Below are 22559 nucleotides of genomic sequence, written 5' to 3' on the forward strand. Positions count from 1 at the left end.
AGTCACTGTTGTAATTTGGAAAATGACACACAGTAAGCTCCCACTGTTTGGCCGTGACCAGATGGTCTGTTTTTGCCAAGTTGTTGGAGGGATAAATATCGGCGAAGACACCACGGTAAACACCCCTGCTGTTCTTCAAGATAGTGTCATGGGATCTTTAACATCCAGCTGAGAGGACAGCTGGGGCTATGGTTTTGTATTCAATAAACATTAACTGTTAGACTTCCCCTGCATTAGAGTCTCAGCTTGCAGTTTTGCTGTCCAGACTTGGTCTTCACCCTATGAACTGAGGCAGGAATTCCACCAATGGGGTCGCAGGCTGATGCAGTGATGGGCACTGTGACGCCATCATGAAGAGAGATGTGAGATGATAGGACTGGAGTAAAGTTGGACACGAGGGGAAGACAAACACGACCATACAGTGGATGACAGAATGGCCTGTGGATGCCATGCAAATGCAGGAGTGTCACTCTATTTTTTGTTTTCAGCAACACCCCAAACAGGCCAATATTCAGTCAGTCACGGCTGAGATTGACAAAACGTGACACTGACAGGTCCTCAATAAACCTCACTGTTCAAAGCACATAGAGCAGACATGATTAGACATGACAGCAGCCTTTCCACTTTGAGACAGTAATTCCAATGAAACAGACAGTGATGAAAAATAGCAGACTAGCTACACACACTGAAAAGGTTGTGTGCTGACTTTGTTTTCCAGAGTTAATATCACACTATCATAACTGTTGGGCACCAAGTCCTTGCACGTCTCATACATTATACAAAGGATTTCATCAAGCTGCAGGCTATACCCCCAGCAGCAGATTGTTATTACACTGGGGGAGTTGCAGCAACACACACACACACACACACACAGATACACACAGACGCAAACACACACACATGTCTGGGTGCTGACTCAGATTCGTGAGAAAGCTTTAATAATAGAGACTTGCATTCATCTCGTGCTTTTAGAGTCATAGAGTCGTAGAGATGTACAGCATGGAAACAGACCCTTCAGTCCTACCCGTCCATGCCGACCAGATATCCCAACCCAATCTCGTCCCACCTGTCAGCCTCCGGCCCATATCCCTCCAAACCCTTCCTATTCATATACCCATCCAAATGCCTTATAAATGCAACCTTGGGATATTCCAAAGACAAGGTTGTCACTTGTGAAGTGTAAAAAACACAGCACTAATTTGCACACTGCAAGATCCCCCCCATCTAAGTAATAAAGTTAAAATGAATTAATCATCTATTTTAATTGAGGGATAAATATTGGCACAAGGACAACCCCCTCTTCCTCTACCAATAGTGTGTTTACCTCCACACCAGAATGCAGACAACACCTTGATTTAACATCTCAGCTGAATTGTGTGCACCTCTGACAGTGCAACACTCCCTCAGTACTGACCCTGAGAGCATGGGAGACTGGATGATGTGCTCACATGAGACCTAAACCCTTGACTTTCAGACTTGAGAGGTTAGAGTGTCACCCTCTGTGCCACTGTACTTGTCATTCCAACTGGCATCAATATAGTTCCATCTCATTCAAATAAATGACCTTTCAGAGCTGTAGCTAATGAGAGGTTAATTTTGAAAATAGATTGTGAACTTGTGACATTTTCTGTGGTGATCTATGCTTAGTTTGGGGTCATTGTGGTTTAATGAGGTTGGGGTTGAAAGATGAATAACAAACCAAACCTCAGATTCAGGCCATGGGCACAGAAATATGTGGTTCATGTGTTTACATGAGTACAATTGTGCAGCACATTATTCAACATTGAATCTCACCTCAGCATCTTTCACTGCACAATCATTACCATCTAGAAAGTCAAGGACGGAAAAACATGGAAAAACCACCACCTGAAAGTTCCTGCAAACTCCCCACCCTGACTTGGAAATATTTTGCTTTTTCTTCCCTATCACAAGGTCAAAATCCTGAAACTCCACTCTTATGAGCACTGTGGCTATATCTACATTAAATGGACTTTAACAATTCAAGTAGGTGGCTCATTATCACCTTCTCAAGGGCGATTAAGTGTTGGCAATATATGCTACACCAGCCAATGACACTCATCCCATAAGTTTTTAAAAGATGCAGTGTCTCTAGCTCTGAGCCAAGAGATCCTTGAGGTGGGTAAGAACATCTCTGAATGAGTGAATTGAATTGAATTGAATTGAATTTATTATCACTTGTACTGAGGCACAGTGAAAAGCTTTGCCTTGTGAGCAATACTGGCAGATCACAAAGTTAAGTAGCATAGACAAGGAAATAATAGGTAAACAGCGGCAAAAACCAAAACACAGGTACAGGCAAATGTCAAGTGCTTGTGAGTCCATTCAGTATTCTAACAACAGTAGGGTAGAAACTGATGAGAAACCCGGTGGTGTGTGTGTTCAGGCTTCTGTACCTTCTCCCCGATGGTAGAGGTTGTAGAAAAATATTTGCAGAGAGTACTGGTGGCCTTTCCTTAACAGTGGGCCTGGTGGATAGATTCTATACTTGGGAGGTTGGCCTTTGTGATTGTCTGGGCTGAGTTCACCACATCTCTGATTTTGAATGGTACAGTTACCATGCCAGGTTGGTTGGAAAGTATTATTAAAAAGTCTGCACATTTGGTGCTGGCAGATTGAGATAATGCAAATGAATGACCCACTGATCAGAGCTCAAATCATTTCCACTATAATTAAAACTTGAATAAGAGATGGTGGGTTCTGATAGTTACTTATGTTAGGAGAAGTGGTGTTGTAATGGGATACATAACTTGTATCCTACCTGCTTAGCAACCACTCCCCCCCCCCCCCCCCCCCCCACCCCCTCCCCGTGTTTGATGCATTAAGTCTGGCGTTCTTGTTTGCAAACATCTTCAGAACCCCTTATCTCTTGTGCATGATTCTAGACTATCAAACATTTAAAGAAGCTATTAGAACATTGTTTGAACCTGCCTCAAACTGACTGAGTTCAATGTCTTCACCTGGCTCACACTCTGAGCACGCAATTAGCAGATGTGATCCAGTGAATCCAGTGCATTATCTAATATGTTGTGGTTCTGTTCGCCGAGCTGGGAATTTGTGTTGCAAACGTTTCGTCCCCTGTCTGGGTGACATCCTCAGTGCTTGGGAGCCTCCTGTGAAGCGCTTCTGTGATCTTTCCTTCAGCATTTATAGTGGTTTGAATCTGCCGCTTCTGGTTGTCAGTTCCAGCTGTCCATTGCAATGGTCAGTATATTGGGTCCAGTTTGATGTGCTTATTGGTTGAATCTGTGGATGAGTGCCATGCCTCTAGGAATTCCCTGGCTGTTCATGGATGCGGATCGTTAGCTGTCTTCCTGTTTGTCCTATGTAGTGTTTTGTAGCCACACACACAGATGACAAGCAACATGAATTCGACTGGGACAACACTACTATTATAGGACAAGCCAAACAGAGAACAGCCAGGGAATTCCTAGAGGCATGGCACTCATCCACAGATTCAATCAATAAGCACATCGACCTGAACCCAATATACCGGCCACTGCAATGGACAGCTGGAACTGACAACTGGAAGCGGCAGATTCAAACCACTACAAATGCTGGAGGAAACATCACAGAAGCACTTCACAGGAGGCTCCCAAGCACTGAGGATGTCACCTAGACAGGGGACGAAACATCTGCAACACAAATTCCCAGCTCGGCGAACAGAACCACAACAACGAGCACCTGAGCGACAAATCTTCTCACAAACTTTGATTATCTAATATAGAAAAGGAGAGTGCTGAAGAAACTCAGCAGGTCTGGCAGCATCTGTAAAAAGTCGAGAGTGTGCTGCTGGAGAAGTACAGCAGGTCAGACAGCATCCAAGGAGCAGGAGAATTGACATTTCGGACATAAGCCGTTCATCAGAAATGAGGCTTGTGGGCCGGAGGGGGGCGCTGAGAGATAAATGGGAGAGGGGTGAGCGGGGGGTAAAGTAGCTAAGAATGTGATAGGTGGATGAAGGTGGTGGGGAAAGGTGATAGGTTGGAGAGGAAGGTAGAGTGGATAGGTGGGAAGGAAGATAGTCAGGTCAAGAGGGCTTGGGAGTAGGATAAGGTGGGTGGAGGGGAAATGAGGAAATTGGTGAAATCCACATTGATCCCCTGTGGTTGCAGGGTCCCAAAGTGGAAGATGAGGTGTTCTTCCTCCAGGTGTTGGGTGGTTAAGGTTTGGCGTTGGAGGAGGCCCAGAACCTGCATGCCCTTGGCGGAGTGGGAGGGGGAGGTAAAATGTTCAGCCACTGGGCAATGAGGTTGGTGTGCTTTTCCAGCACCACACTCTCGACTCTGATCTCCAGCAGCTGCAGTCCTCACTTTCTCCTAGTATCTGTAGAGAGAGAGAAACAGAGTTAATGTTTCCAGTCACTAAGATACTTTGAAGGAGAAGAAGTAGAGTCAGAGAAGGTTTACTGGATCAATACTCAATGTGTGAGTTGTCTTTTGAGGATTGGTTGGACAGATTGGGCTTGTTTCCACTGGAGTTGAGAAGACTGAGGGGTAATCTGATTGAAGTGTATATGTTCCTGAATGGTCTTGACAATGTGGACATGCAAAGACTGTTTCCTCTTGTTTATGAGTCCAGAACTTGGAGGGCCACTGTTTAAAATTTAGGGTACGTTCTTTCTGGGCTGAGATAAGGAGATTTTCTTTTCTCTGTTGGAAGGTTGTGTGATTTTGCAATTCTCTCCTTTAGAAGGTGGTGGAGGTGGGTGTCATTGAATTTTTAAGAGCAGAGATGATAGAGTCTTGTTAGACAAGGGAATCAAAGTTTATCCAGATATAGACAGGAGTCTGGAGTTTGAAACTCAAACAGGTTAACCATGTGGAGCCGAATGGCCAACTTCTGCACCTATTTCAGATGTTTGTAGGTTCATATGACTGGAATAGTGACTCTCCCTCTCTCTCTCTCTCCAGTCACGGCCAGACCTGCTGAGTTTCTCCTGCACTTGTGCTTGAATTTCTGTTCTACAGCATCCATAGTAATTTTCCTTTCTTTCAGCGTTCAGCCTGCAGTGAGATATAGCCTGTAAAACAAACAGAGGGAGTGCAATACTGTACTGTTACTAAACATGCAAACACAAAATAATATGCCCCATCGTTTGAAAGCTGCAGACTCCTGCATTTATATAGCACCTTAGACCACCTCAGAGTAGTCCTGGAGCACCTCACAACCAGTTAGCTAACGTTTTGGAAGTGTCGTCACTGTTGTAGTGCGTCATGCATCAGTCACTCTGTGCACAGCAAATTCCCATGACTAACAATGTGATAATGACTAGTTGGAGTCATAGAGTCCTACAGCATGGAGACAGACCCTTTGGCCCAAACTGATCTATGCTGACCAAAATGTATGTCCACACTAACCCCATTTCCATGTACTTGGCCCATATCCTTCTAAACCTTTCCTATCCATGTATTTGTTCAAATGCCTTTAAAATGTTGTTAATATACCTGCCTCAACCACACCCCCACTGGCAGCTCATTCCAAATGTGTACAACCCTCTGTGTAAAAAGAGTTGTCCCTCAGGTTCCCTTTTATTCTTTCCCCTCTAACCTTAAACTGATGCCCTTTATTCCTTGATTCCCCAACCCTGGGGAAAAGACTGAGTGCATTCACCCTATCTTTGCCTCTCATGATCTTATACACTTCTGTAATATCCCTCCCCAGTCTCCTACGCTCTAAAGAAAAAGGTCCTAGCTTGTCCAATCTCTCCCTACAACTCAGCCTATTGAGTCCAAGCAACATCATTTGACTTCTGTGACATTACTTGAAGGACTCATATTGACCAGGGTGTAGGCCAGGGTTTCTTTGCTCTTCTTCAAAACATTGTCATGGGATCTTGCTTGTTCACCAAAGTGGGCAGTCGAGGCTTCAGTTTAACTGAATCTAAAAGACATGTGCAAGGAATACAGGGGCTTTTGTCAGTTGTGGGGGTGGGGGATTGAGGAGCACGGTGAATCAGCGGTTGTTGACTCTAATGGAAAAGATTTGTGTGAACTGATTTGCTATCAGCCTGGTTGGCACCAGAAAGGAAAGCTAGGAGGTGGTAAACAGCTTCCCAATGAAGTGAGACTGAAATAATGGGTAAAAAGATAGAATCTTTATTTTTAGACTTACATTACTGCTGCAGCAGTGATTCTTGGAAAGGGGAAGCTCTGCACAGTACAAATATGAGACAGAACTTTGGATAATTTGATTATGTTCTCAAAAAGCCAAAACAGAGTAGGAATACTATCACTGCACCACAAGAAGGCCTGAAAGTGTGTTGGAGGCAAGTTCAATTGAACCATTCAAGATGGCATTGGATGGTTATTGGGTGTAAAATAAAGTTTAAGGGTACAAGGAGAAAGCAAAAGATTGGCACTAGCTAATGATGCTTATTTGAAGAGTCCAATGGGCTAAAAGTTCCTCTTCAGCATCCTAATATTTCTGTGATCCTGTACTTCACATGAGATTGGGACCTGATGGAAAATGGCACTAAGACAAAGCCTGATTCAATCATCCTTCTCTTTTTAGTTACAGGCCCTCAGTATTATTACACTGGTCTTCTGTACGCATCAAACACCTAGCAATCCCTAAGGATGTTCCTCCATATGAGGATTATCAATGATTACAGAGATGGGGAGGAGAGAGACCATGGTGACACTGCAATCAAAGAGAAGAATATAAAAAAATTGAGATGTTGACAGACCAGGTGCAAGTGTTGATCAATGAGCCATGTTTGGTGATGGGTGAACAGGAATTAGTGTAAATTAGGATATAGGGTACAGAATTTTGAATGATCTCAACTTTACAGAAGGCTTGGATAGGAGTATGAGAATAACAGTGTGGAAACAGGCCTTTCGGTCCAACAAGTCCACACTATTCCTCCGAAGAGTAACCCACCCAGAGCCATTCCCCATATTTACCCCTGACTAATATCCTACACTATGGGCAATTAGTGTTATTTTCTGGGTCTGTAGATTGTGAAGGAGCAAAAATGGCCTTTGCAGTGATCTGTTCTTCTTGTCAGATGTGGGAGTTTAAAGAGAGTTTAAGGGTTACTGCGGATTCTATCTGCCATAAATGCTGTTAGATGCAAATCTTATCAGATCGAATGGATCGGTTGGAGAGACAGATAGAAGCAATGACGAATTTGCAACAGCAACAGTATGTGATGGATGGCAGTTATATAGATGGGTTAACTCCAGGAAGGGTAAGAGAGGTAGGCAGCTAGTGCAGGAGTCTTTTGTGGATATACCCATTTCAAGCAGGTATGCTTCTTTGGAAAATGTATGGGGTGATGGATTCTCAGGGGAACGTAGCACGAGCAACCAAGTTTCTGGTATTGAGGCTAGCTCTAATGCAACGAGGGGTACGGCGGCTTCCAAGAGATCAACTGTGTAGGGGATTCTGTAGTCAGAGGTACAGACAGACGTTTCTGTGGCCAGCAGAGAAAAAGCAGAATGGTGTGTTGTTTCCCTGGTGCCAGGATCAAGGATGTCTCAGAGAGGGTGCAGAATGTTCTCACAGGGGAGAGGGGCCAGCAGGAGGTCATTGTCCACACTGGAACCAACGACATTGGAAGGGAAAAGGTTGAGATTCTGAAGGGAGATTAAAGAGAGTTAGGCAGAAATTTAAAAAGGAGGTCCTCAAAGGTAGTAATATCTGGATTATCCCAGTGCTACGAGCTAGTGAGGGTAGGAATAGGACAGAGCAGATGAATGCATGGCTGAGGAGTTGGTGTATGGGAGAAAGGCCAATCATTAGAATCTCTTTTGGGGTAGAAGTGACCTGTACAAGAAGGACGGATTGCACCTAAATTGGAAGGAGAATAATATACTGGCAGGGAAATTTGCTAGAACTGCTCGGGAGGATTTAAACTAGTAAGGTGGGGGTATGGGACCCAGGGAGATAATGAGGAAAGAGATCAATCTGAGATGGATACAACTGAGAACAGAAATGAGTCAAACAGTCAGGGCAGGCAGGGACAAGGTAGGACTAATAAATTAAACTACACTTATTTCAATGCAAGAGTCCTAACAGGGAAGGCAGATGAACTCAGGGCATGGTCAGGAACATGGGACTGAGATATCATAGCAATTACAGAAACATGGCTCAGGGATGGACAGGATTGGCAGCCTTATGTTCCAGGATACAAATGCTACAGGAAGGATAGAAAGGGAGGTAAGAGAGGTGGGGGAATGGCATTTTTGATAAGGGATAGCAATTACAGCTGTGCTGAAGGAGGATATTCCCAGAAATACATCCAAGGAAGTTATTTGGGTGGAACTGAGAAATAAGAAAGGGATGATCACTTTATTGGGATTGTATTATAGACCCCCCAATAGTCAGAGGGAAATTGAGAAATAACTGTGTAAGGAGACCTCAGCTATCTGTAAGAATAATAGGGTAGTTATGGTAGGGGATTTTAACTTTCCAAACATCGACTGGGACTGCCATAGTGTTAAAGGTTTAGATGGAGAGGAATTTCTTAAGTGTGTACAAGACAATATTCTGATTCAGTATGTGGATGTACCTACTAGAGAAGGTGCAAAACTTGACCTACTCTTGGGAAATAAGGCAGGGCAGGTGACTGAGGTGTCAGTGGGGGAGCACTTTGGGGCCAGCGACCATAATTCTATTAGATTTAAAATAGTGATAGAAAAGGCTAAACCAGATCTAAAAGTTGAAGTTCTAAGTTGGAGAAAGGCCAATTTTGACGGTATTAGGCAAGAACTTTTGAAAGCTAATTGGAGGCAGATGTTTGCAGGTAAAGGGATGGCTGGAAAATGGGAAGCCTTCAGAAATTAGATAAAAGAATTCAGAAAAAGTATATACCTGTCAGGGTGAAAGGAAAGGCTGGTAGGTACAGGGAATGCTGGATGAATAAAGAAATTGAAGGTTTGGTTAAGAAAAAGAAGGAAGCATATGTCAGGTATAGACAGGATAGATCGAATGAATCCTTAGAAGAGTATAAAGGCAGTAGGAGTATACTTAAGAGGGAAATCAGGACGGCAAACCGGGGACATGAGATAGCTTTGGCAAATAGAATTAAGGAGAATCCCAAGGGTTTTTGCAAATATATTAAGGACAAAAGGGTAACTAGGGAGAGAATAGGGCCCCTCAAAGATTAGCAAGGTGGCCTTGTGTGGACCCACAGAAAATGGGGGAGATACTAAATGAATACTTTGCATCAGTATTTACTGTGGAAAAGGAGATGGAAGATATAGACTGTAGAGAAATAGATGGTGACATCTTGCAAAATGTCCAGATTACAGAGGAAGAAGTGCTGGATGTCTTGAAACGGTTAAAAGTGGATAAATCCCCAGGACCTGATCAGGTGTACCGAGAACTCTGTGGGAAGCTAGAGAAGTGATTGCTGGGCCTCTTGCTGAGATATTTGTATCATCAATAGTCACAGGTGAAGTGCCAGAAGACTGGAGGTTGGCAAATGTGGTGCCACTGTTTAAGAAGGGCAGTAGAGACAAGCCAGGGAACTATCGACCGGTGAGCCTGACCTCAGTGGTTGGCAAGTTGTTGGAGGGAATCCTGTGGGACAGGATGTACATGTATTTGGAAAGGCAAGGACTGATTCGGGATAGTCACCATGGCTTTGTGCGTGGGAAATCATGTCTCACAAACTTGATTGAGTTTTTTGAAGACGTAACAATGAAGATTGATGAGGGCAGAGCAGTAGATGTGATCTATATGGACTTCAGAAAGGTGTTCGACAAGGTTCCCCATGGGAGACTGATTAGCAATGTTAGATCTCATGGAATACAGGGAGAACTAGCCATTTGGATACAGAACTGGCTCAAAGGTAGAAGGGTGGTGGTGGAGGCTTGTTTTTCAGACTGGAGGCCTGTGACCAGTGGAGTGCCACAAGGATCGGTGCTAGGTCCTCTACTTTTTGTCATTTACATAAATGATTTGGATGCGAGCATAAGAGGTACAGTTAGTAAGTTTGCAGATGACACCGAAATTGGAGGTGTAGTGGACAGCGAAGAGGGTTACCTCAGATTACAACAGGATCTGGACCGGATGGGCCATTGGGCTGAGAAGTGGCAGATGGAGTTTAATTCAGATAAATGCGAGGTGCTGCATTTTGGGAAAGCAAATCTTAGCAGGACTTATACACTTAATGGTAAGGTCCTAGGGAGTGTTGCTGAGCAAAGAGACCTTGGAGGGTGGGTTCGTATCTCCTTGAAAGTGGAGTCGCAGGTAGATAGGATAGTGAAGAAGGCGTTTGGTATGCTTTCCTTTATTGGTCAGAGTATTGAGTACAGGAGTTGGGAGGTCATGTTGTGGCTGTACAGGACATTGTTTAGGCCACTGTTGGAATATTGCATGCAATTCTGGTCTCCTTCCTATCGGAAAGATGTTGTGAAACTTGAAAGGGTTCAGAAAAGATTTACAAGGTTGTTGCCAGGGTTGGAGGATCTGAGCTATAGGGAGAGGCTGAACAGGCTGGGGCTGTTTTCCCTGGAGCGCGGAGGATAAGGGGTGACCTTATAGAGGTTTACAAAATTATGAGGGGGATGGATAGGGTAAATAGACAAAGTCTTTTCCCTGGGGTCGGGGAGTCCAGAACTAGAGTGCATAGGTTTCGGGGTGAGAAGGGAAAAATATAAAAGAGACCTAAGGGGCAACGTTTTCACACAGAGGGTGGTATGTGTGTGGAATGAGCTGAAAAAGCGTTGCTGGAAAATTGCAGCAGGTCAAGCAGCATTCAAGGAGCAGGATAATCAACGTTTTGGGCATGAGCCCTTCATCAGGAATGAGGTTTCCTGAAGAAGGGCTCATGTCCGAAACGTCGATTCTCCTGCTCCTTGGATGCTGCCTGACCTGCTGCGCTTTTCCAGCAACACATTTTCAGCTCTGATCTCCAGCATCTGCAGTCCTCACTTTCTCCTATGGAATGAGCTGCCAGAGGATGTGATGGAGGCTGGTGCAATTGCAACATTTAAGAGGTATTTGGATGGGTATATGAATAGGAAGGGTTTGGAAGGATATGGGCTGGCAGGTGGGACTAGATTGGGTTGGGATATCTGGTTGGAATGGACGGGTTGGACTGAAGGGTCTGTTTCCATGCTGTACATCTCTGACTGTATGACTCTTGTATAGCCAATTCACTTAACCTGCACATCTTTAGATTGTGGGAGGAAACGAGAACACCCGGAAGAAACCCACACAGACATAGGGAGAACGTGTAAACTCCACACAGACAGTCACCCAGGGCTGGAATCAAACCTGTGTCCCTGGCACTTTGAGGCATCAGTGCTAACCACTGATCCACGATGCTACCAAATGACAATGCAAGATTCTGGCTTGAACATTTATCCTTCAACATGGGTGAGGCGAAGATGCTGTGTTAAAACTCTGGAGACATATTTTGTTTCTTCACTGGTTCCATTACCACCTCCTGTTGTCTTACCTGTTGTCATTTCTACATGTATTTACAACCTGTTGCACCTCGAACCTTCTTCCTGACAATACTGGAATGCAACGTTAACTCTCCTTCTCTTCACTGATGTCGGCCAGCTTGCAAAGTATTTCCAGCCTTTTAAAGTTTCTATTCCAGTGTAAGTCAAAATATTTGACTGGTGGATTTTGCTGAACTCCCTGTGCCCTGTAAAATTTAATGAATAAGAAATTGCATTTTACAACTTTACAGTGGAGATGCATCGTGACATGGATGTTAGAGTCCAAACAAATGACATCCTATTGTAGCTGGACTGAATTAGTGAGGACAGTTCCCATTTTTAACAAGAAAAATGAGGATTTTTAAAAAAAGATTGACTGTACTTTTGGTAAAATTACACCTCCATGCAATGAGTGAACTTATACTTTAACATAACAAGGGCAGGTGATGGCCCAGTGGTATTATCTCTGGACTGTTCATCTAGAGACCCAGCTGATGTTCTGGGACCTGGGTTCAAATCCTACCGTGGCAGATGGTGGAATTTAAATTCATGAAAAGTCTGGAATGAGTAATCTAATGATGATCACGAATCTGCTGTTGGGAGAAAATCACCTTGTTCACTCATGTCCTTTCAGAAAGGAAATCTGCCATCCTTAACTGATCTGGCCTACGTATGATTCCAGGGTCAAAAGTGTGGTGCTGGAAAAGCACAGCCAGCCAGGCAGCATCCAAGGAGCAGGTGAATCAACGTTTCAGGCATAAGGCCTTCATTGAGATGTGTCACCAGGCCTACAACAATGTGGTTGACTCTTAACTGAGCTCTGGGATCAATAATGAGTGCTGGCCCACCCAACAACGCCTTCATTTTGTGAATTAAAAAAAACTGAAATGACGGGTTTCCAAAATCATGAAGGGTATAGACAGGGTGGATAGAGACCAGCTTTTTCCCAGGGCGAAGGATTCAATAACGAGAGGTCATGCTTTCAAGGTGAGAGATGGAAAGTTTAAGGGGGATACATGTGGCAAGTACTTCACAAGAGGGTGGTGGGCGTTTGGAACGCGTTGCCAGCAGAGGTGATAGAGGCAGGCACGGTAGATTCATTTAAGATGCGTCTGGATAAATGCATGAGTAGGTGGGGAGCAGAGGGATACAGATGCTTAGGAATCGACCGACAGGTTTAGACAGTACATTTTGATCAGCTCAGGCTTGGAGGATAGAAGGGCCTGTTCCTGGGCTATAAATTTTCTTATTTCTTCCTTGAAATATATTATAATGCTCTCTTACTATATGTCACATGGGTCATCACAAACATTTGTGGAGAAATGTATTTTTTGCCCAAATTGGTTACTTTTAGTTGCATTATGTGTGTTTTCAAAACGGGCTGTGGTTTTGGCAGTGCTTAAACACCACAGGATACATCAGCCAGCCTCTACTTCCTGGTTATGCTTTCAGTGTAACTTGTATACTTTTCATTTAATTAGATTAGATTCTTCTGATCTGTTCATCAGCTGCTAAATCATCAGTGACAGGAGACTGAAGCCACTCCAATTATGTTGCTATTCTGGATGGAGTTGATCACTGGATTTGTAGTACCTTTTATATTCCAAACTGTGAACTGTCAGTCTTTGCCCCTAGTTCAATGCCTTACACTGTTCTGAACTTGCTCCACATTGAAAGATTCTTCACAAGCAACTTACATTTATATAGTACCTTTCACACAATAAAATGCGCCACTGCACAAAAGAATATATTCCAGCTGAAACTCACTCTTCCAAAAAAAATACAACTGGAGCAGTACCAAAGGAGGGTTAGAGTGTCAGAGGTGCAGCTGAGAAAGGGCTTGCGTGCTCTCTCAGGTACATGTAATGGTTACTATTTCAAAGAAAAACATACCTCCTCAGTGTCCTGATCAATATTTAGCCCTTCAATCAATCAAACCGAGTGAAGGCATCATTTTGTCACTGTTGCATTGCACTTGTAGAAGTTGCAGTGCATAAGTTGTTTATTATTAGTTTATAACAGAATTCCAGTTTAGGAATGTGGAGCAGGGAGGAGGCCATTCATCTCATCAAACCTGTGCTGCTGTTTGACTGTCTGTCTCAATGTCATGATCCTGCACTACCTCCATGTCCCTTGATGTCATTAACCTCCTGAAATCTATCGATTTATATATTGAATCTGGGATAGAGAATGCCAAAGATTCGCCATCCTCTGAGTAAAGAAACTCCCCCCTCCTCTCGGTCTTAAATAGCCTGCCCCTTATCCTAAGGTTATATCATCTTCAGTTAGGGAGAAATCCTATCCATGGGGAGAAAGTAGAGGTATGTTTCGAGTCCAGTGATACCAAAACTACATTCATTTATCCCCTTTTTACCTGAAGCCCTGACTATTGTTGGGTGCAGTTCCACGCAGAGCAGAAGTGGTTCACTGCTCGTGGTCAGGACTAATACCTTAGATAGTCATTGCTTGAAGGGACTTCTCAGCTGGGAGGAGCCTCACGATCAGGAGCCCATTCCCCTCCAACCACATGCACGTGCTTACAAGGAAGCAAATGGGACCCCCGGCAACAGCCAGGGAGAAGATTTCTGCCTGCATTTTCCCATTTGCCTGCCTGAAACTAAATCTCAATAACTTTGCTCGGTTCACTGTGGAGCTGCCAACAAGCCAGGCCCTGGACATTCAGACTTAACCCTTCTAAAAGCCGCAGCCTCAGTGAATTGACCAAATTGGAGTGGTTCTGTGGGGGTGAGATTTTTGTTGTGAAACTTGAAAGGGTTCAGAAAAGATTTACAAGAATGTTGCCAGGGTTGAAGGATTTGAGCTATAGGGAGAGGTTGAATAGGCTGAGGCAGTTTTCCCTGGAGTATCGGAGGCTGAGGGGTGACCTTATAGAGGTTTACAAAATTATGAGGGGCATGGATAGGATAAATAGACAGTCTTTTCCCTGGGGTTGGGGAGTCCAGAACTAGAGGGCATATAGAGAGCATAGGTTTAGGCTGAGAGGGGAAAGATATAAAAGAGACCTAAGGGGCAACTTTTTCACGCAGAGGGTGGTACGTGTATGGAATGAGCTGCCAGAGGATGTGTTGAAGGCTGGTACAATTGCAACATTTAAGAGGCATTTGGATGGGTATTTGAATAGGAAGGGTTTGAAGGGATATGGTCCAGGTGCCGGCAGTTGGGACTAGATTAGGTTGGGATATCTGGTCAGCATGGACAGGTTGGACCGAAGGGTCTATTTCCATGCTGTACATCTCTATGACTCTATGACTCTAAGACAAAGGACATATTTAGCACAGAGAGGTTCTGTTCTAATTCTGAGAAGGCAAGTAAAATTGTCATAAAAGCAAGCTGTTAACCACCTTACCACAAATGTCTATGGCCAGCGCTGTGTCAGCCACTGAGATATCAGGGTGAAACAAGCAGGATCTATTTACTCAGTAATCATGGACAAAACTGCAGCAATATCTGATAAACCAGGCCGGTGAGATGTGACAAGTGGAGGACAGTGAAATACTAAACATAAACATGCTGTTTCCATGCTGGGGACAATTGACCTAACACTTCCATTCTGGCTGTGGCTACTGAACATTCAACCAGCTTTTACTATCATGAGAAAATGACATGGCTAATATTGGTGGCCGGTAAAAATTAGAGTCATTCCTAATTTAATTTCTGCACCAAATCCTGGTGGATTGATCTTTGTTGACAGGGTTAGTTGGATCATTGTGATGGTGACATAGTGATTAGCACCATTGCCTCACAGTGCCAGTGACCCTAACATCGGGAGACTGTCATGGAGTTTGCACATTCTCCCTGTGTCTTTCTGGGTTTCATCCGGGTGCTTCAGTTTCCTCCCATAATCCAACAATTAGGTGGATTGGCCATGCTAAATTGCTCATAGTGTCCACAGACGTGCAGGTTAGGTGGGTTAACCAGGCAGACATGGGTTTACAAGGGTGAGATGGAGGGGGGGTGGTGGTCTCAGTGGTATGATGCTCAGATGGTTGGTGCAGACTTGATGGGCCGAATGGCCTCTATCTGCACTGTAGGGGGAAAGCAAAAGAGTGTCATGGTGGCTCAGTGGTTAGCACTGCTGCCTCATAGGTTTGATTCCAGCCTCGGGCAACTGTCTGTGTGGCGTTTGCACATTGTCCCCATATCTGTATGGATTTCCTCCGGATGCTCCAGTTTCCTTCCACAGGCGAGTGATGTGCAGGTTAGGTCAATTGACTTTGGGAAATGTAAGGTTACGAATATAAGGTCAGTGGCTAGGTCTGGGTAGAATGCTCTTTGAGGGCCAGTCCAGACTCAATGGGCGAATGGCCTCTTTCTGGAGTATATGAATTCTATGAGAGGCTTTACATAAATTTTCTTAAACGGGGGCATTGTCCCTGTGGTAAGGGCAATTGTAGATGGACTGCAAAAGAAGACTGATCAGTGGGCAAAATCTATTCCTGCACCTTCCAACCCACAGAGAATATTTATGAGCAAAACACACACTGCTTCCAAATCTCCCAGTATTTCGTTGGCTGTAAATCATTTGGAACATCCTGATGTCATGAAGAACACTATGGAGATGAAAGTCCTCTTTTTAAGTTTCTCTCCAGCGTGTGACTTTGTTCAAAGTTTGTGAGAAGATTTGTAGCTCGGGTGTTCGTTGTTGTGGTTCTGTTTGCCGAGCTGGGAATTTGTGTTGCAGACGTTTCGTCCCCTGTCTAGGTGACATCCTCAGTGCTTTGGAGTCTCCTGTGATGTTTCCTCCAGCATTTATTGTGACTTTGTGTTCGGGGATGTGTCACTGGGACTGGTCTCTGTGTAGTCAAGTGCATTTGACTGGTATGCTGCATTGTCTCAGACTATCATCTCCTTGGAGTTATGCCAGGGCCTGTGTTTTGGTCTGACTCAATAGTTTGTCAGCATTTCGACTGACTCCTGCTACAGTCTAGACATTGACTCATTTGCAAGCTCAGTTGAAAAAAAGAGGGAAATGAAATCATTGTTCAACAGCTCTTTTTCAAATTCGTCCCATTCCTTCCTGCATTTCCTCTCAGGTTGCCAACTTGACCATTTTCCAGAAGGTTTTCCTGGTCAACCCCCTCCTTCCGAATGGCCCATCCGGACGCCGCCAACATAATACCTGACACAGCACTGCTGGCATTATTCTACTTTCTGACAGACGAACAAATCATAGAATCATAGAAGCACTATAGTGTGGTAATACGCCATTTGACCCATTGGGTCTACACTGACCTTCCAAAAAGAATCCCGCCCAGACTCACCCCTCCTACCCTCTCCATGTAACCCTGCATTTTCCATGACTAATCGGTGTGGACTTGTTGGGCCAAATGGCCTGTTTCCACACTGTAGGGATTCTTATGATTCTCTATGATAATCCACCTAACCTGCACATGATTAGATTAGATTCCCTACAGTATGGAAACAAGCCCTTCAGCCCAACAAGTCCAAACTGACCCTCCAAAGAGCAACCCACCCAGATCCATTCCCCTACCCCTTATTTACCCTTGACTATTGTATCTAACATGTTTGGCAATTTAGCATGGCCAATTCACCTGATCTGCACATCTTTGCATTGTGGGAGGAAATCCACGCAGACAATGTGCAAACTCTACACCAACAGTCACCCGAGGTGGGAATCGAACCTGGGTCCCTGGTGCTGTGAGGCAGCAGTGCTAACCACTGAAACAATGTGCAGCAAAACGTCTTTGAACTGTGGGAGGAAACTGGAGGTCCTGGAGGAAACCCCCACAAACACGGGATGATGTTTGACTATCAGTTGAAACAGCCTCTTGTTTCTCTTTCTGTACCTTTACAAGTAATGAACAGAAATGATTGAAGAAAATGGAAAAATACACAGTTTTTAATGCTTTGATAATTTTTCTCTTTGCTGTCATATGGACTCTGATAGCTTCTGAACTCCTCAGATCACCTATTTCCAACTTCATCCATCTCCTCTCCTGTCTCACCTTATTTGCTGTTGAAACCATCATTTGCGCCTTTGGTGATCTCGAGACTTGACAATTCCAATGCTCTGTAGGGGTCAATTCCACCCTGGGATGACTGCTTTTGTGGAGTCTGCATGTTCTCCCCATGTCTGCGTTTCCTTTAGGTGTTCCGATTTCCTCCCACAATCCAAAGATGTGCAAGTTAGGTGGATTGACCATGCTAAATTGCCCATGGTGTTCAGGGATGTGTATGCTAGGTGGATTAACCATGGGAAATGTGGGGATAGGGTGGAATCTGGGTAGGATGCTCTTTGCAGAGTTAGTTCGGACTCAATGGGCCAAATGACCTCTTTCCTCACTGTTGGGATTCTGTGATGCTATCTTTGACAAATCTCAATTGTCTGATTATAGCTCCATTCTTTTAATCCTGATATAATTCCTAATGTTAATTGCTGCATAATTGGCAGCTATACAATTCCAGCTCTATGCTTTGGAAATCCTTCCTTAAGCCTCTCTACCTCACTTTCCTTCTTTAGGGCATTTGCATACAATATCTACATTTCTGTGGCTCAGTGTCAAATTTTCCTTTATAAGATTCTGGTGAAATATCTTGAAATGTTTCACTATGTTAAAAGTGCTATATAAATGCAAGTTGCTGATTTTCTTTTCGTTTTATTTTCAGGGCAGTTGCCTTGTGCCTAGGTGTTAGTGCTCACGATGTCGGACCGATTTCAGAGTCCCTTACAACGATCATCTGCGCTAAAAGGTGTGGCCACAGACATTAGCCAACTGATGGAGAATCTTGATACCAATGAGCTACGTCTGGAAGGAGATGATGTGGACTTTGATCCTGGCAGTGATGCGAGAGAACCCAGTGAGTATGATTTTCACTTCAAGTATAAGAATTGACCAACACTTGAAAGCGCTGTTCTCCCTTATTACATATTCAATTATAATCACATCAACAATGGGCACCATTTGGCCCATTGAGGCTGTACTAGTTCTTTGCAAGATCTATCGAATGAGTTCCACTTTGCCCACAAAGTCCTGCAAACCTTTTTCCAAATCATAATCGCTGTGCAAAAAAAAACTCTTCATCATTGTTATTTTCCTGTCTGTTATTTTAAACCTGTGTCCCCTGGTTACTGACCCTCCTACCGCTGGTAACAACTTGTTCCTTTCTACTCAAATCAAATCCTTTCATTAAATGTCCCCTTAACCATCTCTGCTGCAAGGATCATAATCCGAGTTTTTCCAGTCAATGCACCCAACTGAAATCCCTCACCTTTGATCCCATTCCTGTAAAACCCTCCCTCACCTTTTCCAAGGACTAAAGTGCAGGGTTGGAATATTCCAGCTGAGGCCGAACCCTGGAAGTTATGAAGGTTTCAAATTACTCCCGTGTATTTGTGCCAGAAACTCTCAATCATTGTGATGTTTTATTGAAACACTAGTGCGTTGTGGTTGGCTGCTGAGTCGTAGGAAAGAGAGGCTAAGGGAGTGATCCAGTAGATAAGCTCAAACCTTTGAAGAGGCTTGACAGTTTTATGTGCTTCACCAGAATGAGGGCTCATGAATATAAGATGGTCATTAATTAATCCAGATAGGAATTCAGGAGAAACCTGTTTACCTGTGAGGATGTGGAATGATTGAGACAGAGAGTACATTTAAGGGGAAGCTGGATAAGTGCAGCAGAGAGGCAAAGAGAGATAGGTGAGATGAAAAGGAGTGGCTGGAGGATCTTACTAAGCAGAAAAAGCAGCACTGTGATGTTAAGCTGAATGGGATTGTTCGGTGCTTTAGATTCTGTCGATATCTGCGCTCACAAGGACCTTTCAATGATGACAAGTTTGTCTTAAATGGTAGAAATGGTCAACTGAATGAAGTTCATTAGATGTTCTTTGAAACAATGGTGATGGGATCTTTCATATTCACTTGAGAGACTAGAAGCAAATTAAATTTAACATCTCACCCACAGCATAGTTCCACCCTCTCACAGGTAATATGTCAGGAGTGTCATCTGATGATATGATTGAGCATCCTTAAGGTGTTGAAAGGAGTTAAGACGCAGGTAGAGAGAAATGGACAAGGGGCCATAACCTTAAATTCGCAGCAAGAGAAGTTAGGAGGTATTTCTTTACTCAAAGATTTATGGATGTGGGTAATTACATTTCACAACCACCAATTATTGTTGTGGCTGGATTGATAATTAACTTTAAGCTTAGATTTTTGCTAACTCGTGGTACTAAGAAAAGTGGAGGAAAAGATGGTGGATGGAGTTTAAATATGGATCAGCTGTGATCTCATTGAATGATAGAAGATACATGATAGGCTGAATGGCCTCCCCCTGTTCCTATCTTCCTATTCCTAATACAGGCTGAAGTCTCTGAAGCAAGACTGCTGCTGACTGTAATCACAGAACCACAGGAAGCAGTTTATCTTCCATCGAAAAATGTTGAACTTCAGTATATTTTGCTGGCACATACACTATGGGCAAATGGCTTCCTTCTGAGTAATATCTTCTATGTTTCTATGTTTCAGTTGGCTCTCAGATTCCATTCTCAGCCATTTACAAGACCAAATCCTTCAAGGAGCCTGAGATTCAGGTGTACCTGACTGGAGAACCAATCAAAGTCCATGTTTTGGAGGTGGAACGATTCACATCTACATCAAAGGTGAAGGGCTCTGCGTGGGGAACTGAAACATGGTTTGACTTCTGCCACCACTATCTCTACCTCTATTAACTTCTCAGCACAAATTTAATTATTCATTTGTTCATGGGATGTGGGCATCACTGGCTGGGTTAGCTTACTGCCCGTCCCTAGTTGTTGTTGAGAAGGTGGTGGTGAACCGCTGTAGTCCAGGTTGAGATTTCCAACTGAAGTCTCCCATCCCTTGTACCATTTGAGCACATCATCACCACACTCTCTGTAAGGCCTTGACATCTTTCCTGAAGTTTTATGTCCAGAAATGAACACTGAACACAGAACTGAGGCCGAACCTGCGAGTTATAAAGATTTAGCGTGACTCTGTAGCTCTTTTGAACCCACACCTGTGTTAATAAAGCCAAGAATCCAGTCTGCCTTTTCAGGTATCTCAACTTGACCCATTACCTCCAAAGAATTCTCTACATGCACACCAAATCTTCTCCCAAACTTTGTACACCAGCCATCTCTGTTCCTGCAGCCCTGTTCACTTTGGACCATGTAGGTCATATTTCCTCTCGTATCCAGCCTACTGAAATGTATCACTTCACAATTCTGTGTTAAAGTGTATTACCACAAGCCTGCCCACTTGCCAATCTGTTTCTGTTCGCTTTATTGTTTACTACACATTTGAAAGGATATCTTTCATATCCCAGTTGGCATGGTGGCTTACTGATCATCATGTTGCCTGACAGCACCAGGGACCTGGGTTTAATCCCGGCCGTGGGCAACTGTCTGTATTGAGTTTGTACATTCTCCCTGTGTCCGTGCGAGTACCCCCCAGTCTGGATTTCCCCCACTGTCCAAAGAGATGCGGGTTAGGTGGATTGGCTGTGCTAAATTTCCCATGGTGTCCAGGGATGCGCAGGCTAGATGGAATTGCCATAGGAAATGCAGGGTTGGTGGGATGTGGTGGTTTGGGGTGGGGGTGGGGGGGTGGGGGGGGGGTGGGGGGCGGTGGGGGTGTCAGTGTGGACCCGATGAGCTGAATGACCTGTTTCTACATTGTAAGATTCTAAGTTCAGATCATTAATTTATATTGGAAAGAGCAGTGATTCCAGTACTGAATCTGGGCGACACTGGTGGGTATATCCCTTCAGTCGACAGACAATCGTCTGCTTTCCATCTGTTAGCCAAGCTCATATCTATGCAACCATTCTGATTTAATCCTGTGGAATGCAATTTTCAATTTTCTAAACAAGTCTGTTACACATGCTTTAGTAAAGACTTTTTGAAAGTCCCTATAGTCAACTTCAATCACATTAACTTTATCAATCCTCTCCATTGCCACACTGAAGACCTCTTACCTGTTAATTCACTTTAATTTTATAAATTGTGCTTTCATTTGTTGACCTGTACCTTTCCAACTGGCAATAGCTAATGTCTGTAAAAGATTCCGCATTATCAACATTTGTCTGACTGGCCCACTGTCAGCTGGTTGCTAAGTTTAGTCCAGATTTGTTTGAACAATCTCCAGTCATTTATTTACAATCCTCCAGTCACTTGTTAACACCCTGATGAAAATTGGAGGATCATAGCAAAGATCCACTGCATTTTCCAGTCTCATTTCCCTCTGTTATCCAGGATACATCCCATCAGGGAGATTGTCCTGCTGTGAGCATGCTATCCAGGCTAACAGTGCCAGTGCTGCACTGTTACAGGTGCTGGCTTTTGATGAAACATTAGTCCCAGACCCCAGTCTACTGTCTTATTCTGCACATGACAGGGGTGTGAAGCATTGATCAGCCACACTGCTTGGCATTGCTTTGTCATTCCTGTTCCCTGCATTTTTCATAGTTCTCACTACTGCGCACAGTTTGGTTTTAATTTCTTGTCTGTTTGCATCACCAGGTCCCAAGTCCTAACATCTACACCGTTGAATTGAAACATGGAGAGTTCACCTGGAAGGTCAAGAGGAAATTCAAGCATTTTCAAGATCTTCACAGAGAGCTTCTCCGATACAAAGCCTTCCTCCGCCTGCCAATCCCGACACGCAGGTAATCTTCGACCTGAACCATAAACCGGGAGTCATCATAGATTGTTTACAGAGTACAGGGTAGAATCATAGAATCCCTACAGTGTGGAAACAGGCCCTTCAACCCAACAACTGCACAGTGACCCTCTGAAGAGTAACTCACCCAGATCAATTCCCCTACCCTATATTTATCCCTAACTAATGCAGCTAACCTACACATCTCTGAACGCTATGGGTAAATTAGCATGGCCAATTCACCCAACCTGCACATCTTTGAACCGTGGGAAGAAACCCTCGCAGACACGGGGAGAATGTGCAAGCTCCACACAAACAGTCACCTGAGGTTGGAATCGAACCCAGGTCCCTGGCACCGAGAGGCAGCAGTGCTAACCACTGAGCCACCGTGCCATCCATTGCCTGTCCCTTTCTTTCTTCCTTGTTGTTTTCCTCAAGAAAGGGTCAATAGGAATGAAGGTTACTCAATAATGACACT

The 22559-nt window shown here is 44.0% G+C and overlaps 1 protein-coding gene across 5 annotated transcripts in view; it reads left to right on the forward strand.

Moving 5' to 3' along the window:
* LOC140478783 (phospholipase D1-like) overlaps positions 1 to 22559 on the forward strand; it is a 167628-nt gene that overhangs the window by 73271 nt on the left and 71798 nt on the right. For all 5 annotated transcript variants that reach the window (XM_072572149.1, XM_072572150.1, XM_072572148.1 and 2 more), the window contains exons 2-4: positions 18069 to 18260; positions 19928 to 20061; positions 21943 to 22088. In XM_072572149.1, the coding sequence (XP_072428250.1) occupies positions 18104 to 18260; positions 19928 to 20061; positions 21943 to 22088 (437 nt within the window). In that variant the 5' untranslated portion in view covers positions 18069 to 18103. The remainder of the gene's footprint in view (positions 1 to 18068; positions 18261 to 19927; positions 20062 to 21942; positions 22089 to 22559) is intronic.

The sequence above is a fragment of the Chiloscyllium punctatum genome, chromosome 6 (assembly GCF_047496795.1).
Source record: "Chiloscyllium punctatum isolate Juve2018m chromosome 6, sChiPun1.3, whole genome shotgun sequence".
NCBI classification, from domain to species: Eukaryota; Metazoa; Chordata; class Chondrichthyes; order Orectolobiformes; family Hemiscylliidae; genus Chiloscyllium; species Chiloscyllium punctatum.